We start from the raw sequence: 12,534 nt of genomic DNA, 5'->3' as shown, positions 1-12,534 counted from the left end.
GACCTGGCTCTGCTACTTATAATTGTGTGAACACGGGCAATTTATTGACGTTGCTCACCTTTAAAATGGGTGCAGTTAAAATACCCGCTTGACATTTTTAAAAGTATTAGATAATCTATGAAAATATTCGGCACGTTTCGTGGCACTAATTTCTCCATTCTTACTGGAACTACTTAATTCAATTAATAAAATCTTCTTCTGAAGACGCTGCAGCATCTCTTTGGCTGGTATCTTTGACTCTGGTCCCGGCACCCGTAAGTGGAACTCCTGCACGGCTGATGAATTAGCGGCTCCTTCCCGCCGCCGCTGCTCCTCAGCGCGACCCGCTGAACGACTTGCCCTTCCCTGGCTGTGCTGGGCTCGCCACCTCCCTGCTTCGTTCATACTTCATTACTCCCCATCTGCTAGAATGCTTTTTGCTTTTTCCCTTCCTTGTTGGCCTTTTGGAAACCTACTTTTTCTTCAGCTCTCCTTTCAAACTTTGTCTCGCTGAGGGAAAGTCAGATATACTTTCCCCCGTGCCTCCATGGCCCATGTACGCCTCTGTTCTAGCCCCGTCATTGTAATTTACTCATCTGCAGGGACCCACGAGAGAAAAGGATGTGTCTAGTTGTCTTGGTGTCCTTTGATGTGGCACAACTTTAGCTTTAAAAGCTCGATTATATTACCCAAACTAATACTTAGATGAATGCTTAGTTTCTAAGAATGAATGCTTACTCACCGTGTGCCAGGCATTATGCTACTGTAGGTACGCAAACATGGATGCCCTCAAGATGTGCACTGTGTGAAGCTGGATGGATAGCAAATGAGGGACAAACGATTCATGTCATCAATGAACATACCATTTCATTTACAGCAAAAGGATGTCAGCATTGAGGCTATTCACTTTTTTAAAAGAGGTGAATTAACAGTAATTTCAAATTCTTTAAACTTACCTATTAATGAAAGCAGTTTTGTTGTAAGGTTTGCCTCTTGAGGAAATGTATTTTTATAGACCCAGACGTCAAGCTGTCATAGCTTTTTGTGATATGAGTAGACAAGCATTGTTTCAGGTGATTTTCTGTAAGTAGGGGATTTGCATCAATAATAAGTGGAACCTTGCGAGTGAGACTGAACAACTCTCCCTGTGCTTTCTAAATCTTGCCATGTTTAAAGTGGGAATCTTGGGTACTGATTCATAGCATATTTGCAAAAGTTGAAGTGATCATTCCCTACCTTTAATTTTTCAAACTCTAGGAATTTTTTTTCTTTTCTCATCTTGTGCAGTGTAACAGTTGTGAGACCAAAAATATTTATTGGTTAATTGAATACTGTGCTGTATATAGAATTACCCCGTATACTGTTGGTGCATAATACTCAAAATAACTTAGCTTTTCTTTATTGATACATCACTTTAGTACCCTGGGAGGCCTTAACATGATCATGTGAGACTTAATCTTTGAATCTTAAGTACAAAAGTGCTTTTTAAAGCAGTAAGGATTTCTAGTTGACAGACTGCAGTTCCATAGAGTAGTTTTTATTTTGCTGCTTCTAGTGAATTTACTTACTTGTTATTTTCCAGATGACTCTTTGCGATTCTGCCATTGGAAATAGAACATAAGCTTCCTGTGTTATATCTGTGTTCTTAACAACAGTGAGGGCGTTTTTAATGCTGTGAAAAATGCAAGTCTGAAAAAATTCTCTTCTTCTCTTCTGTGCGTAAAGACCCTAAGTACTTTTAAAACACAACTCTTCAAAGTAGGGAAGCAATCCATGGAATGTTCTCAGTGACTTACGGAGTTTTGTTGCTCATCAAATATCGTCAGATTATAGGAATTTTTGTTTATTCTGAATTTAGTTTTTAATAAGGATTTTGTCATTTAAAATGATTAGCAACAAAGAACATTGTCATGGAAGGGACGTAAGTTTAATTTGTATGTATTAGAATTGTTTAGTTGTAATTTAGAGACCGTGATGTAGGGATTTGGTTTAGGAAGATGTGTTAGTGAAGGGCTTTTCAGGCAGCTGTAATCAAACCAGGAGAGTGTGGTTTATAATCCAAGAGAGAAGAGAGATTTAAGAGGAAGGGATGGTGAACACTGTCAAAGTAAAAGGGGAAAAAAAAATAAACAAGGTTAAGTAAGATAAGGACAAAACAGGATATATTGGTTTAAATAATTATAAAAGCAGTTTCAGTGGAGCAGTTGGAGCAGGAGCCAAACTGCAGTGAATACCATTTATCTTGTTTTCTCACCAGAGAAGACTGGGCAGATCACTGCTATTATTTCCAATTCCGGCTGGCATTATTATTAGTGACTGCAACATATGTTGAAGTTCAATCTTATAACATGTTAGACAATGTGAGATGGGTGGTGATTTATTCTCATAGCTGACTCTCTCAGCTTGCCTTGAATACCAAAGTTATGCAACTAAAATTAATGTGAAATGTTTCCTAATAAAGGGAATATTTTTCACTTAAATTTTCTACTTATTTTCATTTCACATTGATTTCAAGAACTTCTTAACCAAGCTAATTTAGACTCTGTAGTAAGTTTTCCAAAAGTATTTGATGTGTTTGGACTCTGTTTTTAAAATAACATTATTGACTCTGTTTTATCCCCTTACTTTATGGGGAGAACTCATAGGGAGTAATAAAGGTAGGAACAACAAACTAAGCCACAGACAGCCTCGACTGCTTTGCATTCTAACAGGACAGCAGCAAAGTCCTGTCTGATTCTCAGGACCTCCTTATAAGATGGGATAGATAAGACAATAAGGTATGAATATATAAACTGCATGTATTGATTTCATACAAAGGCAAAGGAGAAGCGATTAGGTGACTCTACACAGAAGCTTGCCTCAGGACACAGACTCAGCTCTTTTATCTGAGTCGTATTCTGCTTCTTTGCTCCTTATTTTCCCTCAGATTATCCTCAAGGGTGGATCTAACTAGATCACATATGATCCTGCTTCCAATTACCATATAATGCATTGTGTGTGTATTTTTTAATTTTTTTGTAATAATTCCATTGTTATAAGGTAGATTTCCTTTTGCTGTGGCATCTGGAAATGAGTATGAACTGAGAAAACTTAACAAAGACCTTTATCTCTGTCTGGTCAGATTCCTACTCTTCTTTTGTCTGCTCTCATTTTTGTGAGTGAAAGAATGAATGAAAATCATTCCAGTTTTAATTCCTTGTTTTGTCTCTCTTCCTGTGGTCTAGCTGACCTGCATGATTTTTCTCTGCGCTTACTAATGAAATGCTTCTGTTTGCGTGAGATAACCTGATGCCTTTTCCTGCTCGTGTACCACAGAGTCCCTCTCCGGCGAAGGGGGGGGGGGCTATTTTCCACTTAAATGAATTTTGAGAAATAAAATAGTAATATTGAATGGACATAATATAGAGACAGCTTTATAGTTGCCTCTTAAAAATTATTTGGTGATGAGGGAAATCGTTGAGGAAGAGATGTTATTCATGATAATTACAGCAAATGGAGTAGAGTATTGGCAAGGAAAGTGACAGCTAGATTAGCAGTGTTTAAAAAGTTCATGCCCCAGGGGTTGAGGGGAGGGTGGAATGAACAGGTGGAGCACAAAGGATTTTTAGGATAGCAAAGCTACTTTATATGACACCATAATGGTGGGCACATGTTAACATACATTTGTCAGAGCTCAAGGAGGTACACCAGAAATTGGCACAATGTTGTAAACTGATATACTTCAATGAACAACAACAAAAAACTCAAGGATGTGCAGCACCAAGAGTGAATGGACCCTAATGTAAACTCTGAACTTTGGGTGATAATGTTATGCCAGTGTAGATTCATCGATTGTAACAAATGTACCGCTGTAGTTCACAGTATTGATAGTTGTGGGGGCGGGTTGTGTATGTTGGGGACAAGGGGGTACATGGAAATTATCTTTACATTCTGCTCAGTTTAGCTATGAATCTAAAACTGCTTTAAAAATAAAGGTTATTTAAAGGCAAACAACAACAAAAAGGTTTATGGTCGTTAACATCTTAGAAACATCCAGAAGACGAACTGAAGTTTAATTTCTCTAACTCAAAATGAATGAATTAACCTCTTAGGGAAAAATTTGTGTACCCAAGGGAAATACCTCTCTTACTTTACTCACTAGCAACCTCATTTGATAAGCATTAAAAAAGCTATACATTCAATTATTTTTATTAGATTTCATTAACATTTGCTTCCATTTACCTCTAGGTTTGAAGTTTGAGGAAGTTCAAGAAAGATTTGGTGAGGAGTTCTTTAATATATGCTTTGATGAGAATGAGAGAGTCCTTCGAGCTGTAGGTGGCACGTTGCAGGACTTTTTTAATGGCTTTGATGCTTTGTTGGAACACATTAGAACTTCTTTTGGAAAACAGGCCACCCTGGAGTCACCATCATTCCTATGCAAAGAGCTCTCCGAAGGTACCCTCATGCTCCACTACTTCCACCCTCACCGTATCGTGGGATTTGCAATGCTTGGGATGATTAAGGCTGCAGGAAAGAAGATCTATCGGCTGGATGTAGAAGTGGACCAGGTTGCAAATGAGAAACTGTGCTCCGATGGTTCAAACCCAGGCAACTGTAGCTGTCTTACCTTCCTCATCAAGCAACGTGAAAACACCAACATCACGAAGAACCTTCCACAGGGAACCTCCCGGGTTCCCGCGGACCTCAGAATCAGCATCAGCACCTTCTGCAGAGCCTTCCCTTTCCACCTGATGGTTGACCCTCACATGGCAGTCCTTCAGCTGGGGGAAGGCCTGAGGAAGCAGCTGCGATGTGACACTCACAAAGTGCTCAAGTTCGAGGACTGCTTCGAGATTGTTTCTCCAAAGGTTAACGCCACCTTCGAAAGGGTCCTGCTGCGGCTGTCCACCCCATTTGTGATTAGGACCAAGCCTGAGGCTTCCAGCACTGAGAATAAAGACAAGGTAAGTGGCCATGGACTTGAAGTGGGTGATGGGAGTTAGGAGATTGCATAATTATTTCAGTAAATTGCATGCTGGCAACACTTGTAATTATTTGGGCAAGATTGCTTAGAGTGCCATTTAGAAAATTATTGGTCCCCTGGATGTATATAAAAAGGTTTGGCTCTATTCCCAGCCATTTTGCATAGTGTCTGCCTCTTTCATTAATTTATTTCATCACATAAAAAGAAGACATTTAATAATACTAGCCGTAGTAATTACAAAAATGGCAGGACTCCCTGGAAACATGATACTATAAACCCATGAATATTTCCACTGAAGTCAAAATGAGAAAAATGGTGAGACTGATTTCAACATTGTGGGGCTTGCTTGCCTTATCCTTAAATAAATATAGGTAAAAAGCTAGCTACGCTTGAATATGTTATGTTGTAAATTTCATAATTTAGGAACATCTGATATATATCCTGTTTCTTCTTCATATTCAGAATAATTCATTTTCTAAAAGTTGGAAATTAAGCAACTATCTCAAGACTTCTAATTAAATTTTAGTATTGAGAAAGATGCATTTCTTTATAATATGTTCACTTCTTGAGAGAACACCGAATACACTGGAATTATTCTGTCTTTTAAATTTAGAGAATATTAAAGCTGTTGGTTTTCTTTTACAGAAGTATGATATTTGGCTAGGAGGGTTTGAAGCATCTTTGGCTGTAGAATAGAAGTTAATATTTTGGAAAATGTGCCTGAAGTATAATATATTATTACCGATATTAATTGCTTTATATATTTTGTAGATTTGAGAAAAATTAATTCAATATAAAGTTACTGCTTCAGATTTTTCCCCCCTACATTTTATATGGCTTGTATGTCTACTTAATTTGTATTCCACGGTAAGAAATAGACACAATGAAATGATGACTCAAATGTCAAGGCCCCCTGCCAGTTCCAATAATAAGGAACTGTGCTCATTGAGAAGATGCAATTATAATTTAAACAAGTTAGTGGCGGTTTAAAAATAAAGCAATAAGCAGGATTTTTAGTTAGTGTAAGGAAAGCAATCCTCTCATCCTGTTTACATGTCTGCTTATTCACCTGGGTTTGCCAGAATGGGCCATTTGGGAAGCTGCATTGGCCCAAACAAAATTATAGTCAGTGAAGTCATGGCATGGAGTCTTAACCAGATAGTAACATTTTTGCATTATTATCTTGCCAGATTCCAAGTTTACAGTTGCTTAAAACATGAGAGGAAAACAATCAGGGTTAAAAATTATGATTCTGTTGCTAAATTTGGCCTTGATAGTCATTATTTTCCCCATAACTGTTGGTCTTGTTAGTAACTCCATGTTACCTGAAGTTTCTAATTTTATGTTAGGCTTTGATAAGAAACTGCTATTTTTCAATAATGTAAGATGTTTGTTCTTTAGTCTAACAGTGAAGGCTTTCATGGTAATTTAACAATGTTGGCTATGCACTTAAGCCCAATGAGCCACCACCCCAGCCATCAAAAAGAAAAACAGCAAAAAACATGGGCCACTAATACAGCTGAGTGATGGTAAACCGTCTACAGAATGAGCTGTAATTCTTTTGCTAAACCACAATTCTTGTCATTTTGTATTGTCCCTCAGTGGTTAACTATAGAGTAGAGGTAGACACGCTTGTGAGCAATTTGGTGAGACAGCCATCATCCTAGTTTCAGAGAAGTTACGTCTTGATTCTGCAGTAATGAGTTATAAAGACATAAGGGTTGGTTATCAGAGCAAGAATGTCACTGAGCGGCATCTGATATATTTTCAAAGAGAGGCAGAAGGGAATCTGATTTTTCAACCATGAAGAGCTCACCCTGTTGTCAAGACTAAGTTAAAATAATTCTCTGACCACTTAGGCTGCCTGCCTCAGAAAGTTATTTGTGAAGATTAAATGACACAGTCCATGTAAAATTCTTATTATATCTTTAGCTTCAGGGTTAAGTGTTAAATAAATGTTTTTTATTATTACTTCTGTTACAATTATTATCATTGTTCTTTTCCACTTGTAAGATTCCTCCTATCCATTCTCCTGCTCTCTTCATGCCTTATGGGAGGAACCACTGGAGATCAGTAGGTTGAATAATTTTAGAAAAATACCAAGGCCGCCTAACGTCTTCACACAGTCTGACTAGGGCTTGTCTACTCAGTAGTGACTAGAAGACCGCTTGTCACAAATTCTGTAGGTGCTTTATTTGGATCTGCTTTTTTATTTGTAGGCTATCATTGTCTCAAAATCCCTAGTCTCCTCAGAGTCACTAAAGTTTGGATCGAATTTTTAGTACCTGTCTCTGTGGATCTTTTATGTTGACTTGTTACAGCGCTTTGTTGTACCCGTGGCTTCCAAAATAAAATGGACTGGTTAGCTGGGGGAAAACCTGAAACAGCAGTGGATTTTGAGGAAAAGTACAATAAATAGTATGAGCTGATTTTTTTTTCCTTAGTAGCAATGCTTCAAAGAACTTTAATAACATTGTAGAAGGAGTCCAGCACCCGAAATACATTATCTCTATGATAGAGCAATGACCTTGCCATTCATCTTCACTTCTGTTTTTATTGGGTTTTTTAAGTATCTTTCATTCCAACATTCTTTTTTTTTTTTTTTAATTTGATGGAGGGAGAGGTAATTAGGTTTATTATTTATTTATTTTAATGGCTGTCCTGGGGGTTGAACCCAGAACCTTGTGTATGCTAGGCAAGCACTCTACCACTGAGCTATACCCTCTCCCCCCTTCATCTTCACTTTTGTTCTCAAGGTTGGAACTGAGGAAAAGCATAACACATTTCTTTTTCAGTTCCCAGAAATATCATCACATTTGCCTTATTAATTAGAAATTGCAAAACAAATGCTGGGAAATAATTTTCCAAGAATAAAGGCAGAATTAACCAGTTATTTTCTATGGTCAGATCAGTTTCCCAAATGCACCTTTTCCTTTTGTAGACACATGCCCATCATTCTTCCGACATGGTGATTGAAAAATTTAAAACATATTTTAGTAATCTTACCATACCATAATGACATTGTTGAAAGATAAATTTATTTGACTTCAACTTAAAATAAATTTAATTTGGGAAAATGTGAGCATTCCTTCTCTGTTCCGATCATAAGATTCTATTAGAATGTTGTGTATTCTTGCCTCCTTGTCATAGAATAATTGACTATGGGGTAGTGTGGGTTTATTCCTGGGCTCTCTATTCCGTTCAGTTGATCTATATATCTGTTTCTGTGCCAGTACCATGCTATTTTGACTACTGTAGCTTTGTAGTATAATCTGAAGCCGGGAAGGGTGATACCTCCGCCATTGTTCTTTTTTTCTCAAGATCGCCTTAGCAATTCGGGGTCTTTCGTTGTTCCATATGAATTTAAGAATTATTTGTTCTATTTCTGTGAAAATGTCATAGCTATTTTAATAGGGGTTGCATTCAGTTTGTAGATTCCTTTGGGTAATATGACCATTTTTAGCAATATTAATTTTTCCAATCCAAGGATATGGGATATATTTCCATTTCTATATCAGCTTCAGTTTCTTTCATCAATGTTTTACAGATTCATAGTATGGGTCTTTTACCTCCTTGGTTAAATTTATTCCTAGGTATTTTATTCTTTTTGATGGGATTTTAAACAGGATTTTTTTTTTAAACTTTCTCTTTCTGATCATTCGTTGTTAGTGTATAGAAATGCAATAGTATATTAAACTTGTATCCTGCAACTTATTAGTTCAAACAGTTTTTAGATGGAGATAAGGGTTTTCTATGTAAAATATCACATTATATGCACATAGTGGCAGTTTTATCTTTTCCCTTCCAATTTGGATTCCTTTCATTTCTTTTCCCTGTCTGATTTTGTAACTAGGACTTCCAATATTATGATAAATAGACGTGATGAGAGTGGGCATCCTGATCTTGTTCCTGAATTGTTTCCATGGATTTTGGAGTGTTGTATTTCCATTGTCCTTACTCTTGAGCATTTTAAAAAAATGTCTTTTTTGATTTCTTCATTGACCCAGTGGCTTTTTGGTAGCATGTTGTTTAATCTCCATCTCCACATATTTTTGTTTTTCCCATTTTCTCCTTGTAGTTGATTTCTGGTGTCATATGTGTGTGGCAGGGAAAAAATGCTTGGTATAATTTCTGTTCTTAAATTTTGTGAGACTTGTTTTATGGGATAGCATGTGATCTGTCATGGAGAACATTCCATGTATACTTGAAAGAGTGCATATTCTGTTGGTTTCAAATGTAATGTCATGTAGATAATGTATTAAGTTCAAATGGTCTGTTGTGTCATTTAAGAACACTTTTTTGTTACTGATTTCCTATCTAGGTGATCTGTCCATTGATGTCAGTGGGTGTTAAGGTCACCTACTATTACTGTATTATTGTCAATTTCTCCTTTTATGTCTGGTAGTATTTGCTTTATATATTTAGGTGTTCCTGTATTGGGTGCATATATATTAATGAATGTAATATCTTTTTCTTTTATCAATCCCTTTATCATTATAATGACATTCTTTGTCTTTTGTTATAGCCTCCGTTTTAAGACTATTTGGCTAATATGAGTACTGTTACACCTGCTGTTTTGTCATTTCCATTTTGCATGGAATATTTTTTTCCATCTCCTAACTTTCAGTCCATGTGTGTCTTTTGCGGTGAACTGTGTCTTGTAAGCAGCATATTGAAGGGTATTTTTTCATCCAATCAGCCACCTTATGTCTTTAGATTGAAGCATTCAGTCCATTGACATTTAAAGTAATTATTAATAGGTATGTACTATTGCTATTTACTACTTGTTTTTTGGTTGTTTTTGTAGTTCTTCCCTGTTTATTTCTCCTTTTTGTTTCTTCCCTTGTGGTTTGATATGCTTTAGCAGTATGCTTGTGTCCCTTTCTTTTTGATCTTGGTGGATGCATTGTAGGTTTTTGACTTGTTGTTACCATGAGATTCATTTATGTTGACCAGTAATCATATCTACTTCTTTTAAACTGGTAGTCATTTAGTTCAAACACATTCTAAAAGATCTGCATTTTTTATTCCCCTCCCCCACATTTTTTAATATCAAATTTTACATCTTCTTGCTTATCCCTTAACTGCTTATTGTAGTGATAGTTGCTTTTACTTTTGTTTTCTTTTAATCTAAATACAGGCTTATTTTAGTGATTGATCTTCAATTCTTATGATATATTGTCTTTCCTGGCGGAATTTTCCCTTTGCTATAGATTCTTACTTTTTTTCTATTTAGAGAAGATCCTTTAGCTTATTTTAGGATAAGTTTAGTATTGATTAATTCTTTTAGTTTTTGCTTTCGTATGAAGTTTTTTTTTTTTTTTAATCTCTCCTATTCTAAATCATAATCTTGCTGAGTAGAGTATCCTAGGTTGCAGATTTTTCCCTTTCAGGACTGACTACATCATGTTACACCCTTATAGCCTGCAAAATTTCTGCAGAGAAATCAGCTGTGATAGCCTTATGAGGGATTGCAGTGAATCTGTCTCAACTTAGAAAGAATAGCCATATTAACAATATTTTCTTCCATTCCATTAGAGCATCTCTTAATTCATTTAGATCTTCTTTAATTTTTGTCAAGAAATATTTTGTAGTTTTCAGTGTACAGGTCTTGCACATTTTTGTTGTTTAAAAACATTCCATTAACATCAAGAAAGAATAAAAATAATGTTTTTAAATTTTATTTTTGTTAATATTCAGGAATATATACATTATTTCTGTTGTGTCCGACAATTTTGCTAAACTCAGATTAGAATAGTTTAATAGAAGAGAAAGTCCTATTTGGGGAGGATAGATTATTTGGGACTTTTTACATACAGGGTCATGTAATCTGAGAATTCAGACAGTTTCCTTCTTCCTTTTCAACCTATACGTCAACCTTTCTTTTCTTCCTTCTTTCCTTCCTTCCTTCTTTCCTTTCTTTTCCCCTTCCTTTTTCTTGTGATGTCTTTGGTCTCAGAAAATGAGTTGGGAAGTATTGTTTATTTATACTCTTTTCTGAAAGACTTTGTTTGGATTGGTACCATTTCTTCTTTTAATATCTGATAAATAATGTTTGCATGGTTTGTTGTCTTCTACCCTTTTGCTTTTAACCTATGTTTATCTTAGAATCTGAAGGGTGTCTTCTTACTGACAGCTATAATTGCCTTTCACTTTTTTATACAGTCTGATAATCTCTGCCTTTTGACTGGATTGTAGTATATTCACATTTAATGTAATTATTGATTTGGTTGGATTTACATCTAACATTTTGCTATTTGTTTATATTTAATATTTTTGTTTCTATATTCCTTCTTTAATAATTATTTTGTGTTAAATGTTTTTAGCATGCCATTTTACTCCTTACTGGTTTTACAAATATATTTTTGAGTTATTTTTATTAGTGGTTACTCTAGAGATTACAATGTATAAATTTATCACAATCTCCTTCAGATTCTGACCTAGCACTGGTACAGTATGACAGTTTTGTTCTTATATAGCTCCATATCACTTTCCTCCCCCACTTTGTGATAATTATTTTTCATATTATAAACCCAATTATACATAATAATTACTATTATTGTTATATATAATGTAAAAGTTATATATATAATAATTGTAAATAAATGTATATGTTTTATAAAAGAAATTAGGAAAAGAAAGGAAAAATATGTTCAAGTATATTCATATATTTTCTTATATTTACCCACATATTTACCCTTACCAGTGTTCTTCTTTCATACCCATGCATTCATATATTCTTTTTTTAAATTTTATTTTTTATTGAAGTGTAGTTGTTCACACTGTTAGTTTCAGGTGTACAGCAAAGTGATTCAGTTTTACATATACATAAATATATATATTTTTTTCAGCTTTTTTCATTATATGTTATTATAAGAAATTGAATATAGTTCCCTGTGCTATATACAGTAGGTCTTGTTGTTTATTTTGTATATAGTAATATGTATCTGTTAATCCTAAACTCCTAATTTATTCCTCCCCTGCCCGAATTCCCCTTTGGTAATCAGTGTGTTTTCTTTCTGTGAGTTTATTTTTTGTTTGTAAATAAAATTTGTATCTTTTTTTTAGATTCCACATATAAGTGATAATCACATGATATTTATCTTTCTCTGTCTGACTTATTCCACTAATATGATAATCTCTAGATCCATCCATGTTGCTGCAAATGGCATTATTTCATTCTTTTTTATGGCTGAGTGTGTGTGTGTGTGTGTGTGTGTGTGTGTGTATACCCATACTGCATCTTCTTTATCCATTCATCTGTCAATGGACATTTAGGTTGTTTCCATGTCTTGGCTATTGTGAATAGTGCTGCTATGAATATTGGGGTGCATGTGTCTTTTTGAATTATAGTTTCCTCTTAGATATATAGCCAGGAGTGGGATTGCTAGGTCATATGGTAAATATGATCATATTTTTAGTTTTTTAAGGAACCTCTATACTGTTCTCCTTAGTGGCTGCTCCAATTTACATTCCCACCAACAGTGTAGGAGGGGTCCTTTTTCTCCACAACCTCTCTAGCATTTTTATTTGTACTTTTTAATGATGGCCATTCTGACTGGTTTGAAGTGATACTTCATTGTAGTTTT

General features: G+C 35.3%; 1 protein-coding gene across 1 annotated transcript in view; it reads left to right on the top strand.

Moving 5' to 3' along the window:
• GUCY1A2 (guanylate cyclase 1 soluble subunit alpha 2) overlaps positions 1-12,534 on the top strand; it is a 257,916-nt gene that overhangs the window by 69,741 nt on the left and 175,641 nt on the right. The window contains exon 4 of the mRNA XM_064482001.1: positions 4,207-4,925. Within this exon, the coding sequence (XP_064338071.1) occupies positions 4,207-4,925 (719 nt within the window). The remainder of the gene's footprint in view (positions 1-4,206; positions 4,926-12,534) is intronic.

This window comes from Camelus dromedarius, chromosome 34, assembly GCF_036321535.1.
Source record: "Camelus dromedarius isolate mCamDro1 chromosome 34, mCamDro1.pat, whole genome shotgun sequence".
NCBI classification, from domain to species: Eukaryota; Metazoa; Chordata; class Mammalia; order Artiodactyla; family Camelidae; genus Camelus; species Camelus dromedarius.
Note: the sequence above shows the minus strand (reverse complement) of the source record. Positions and strands in the feature narration are given on the sequence as shown.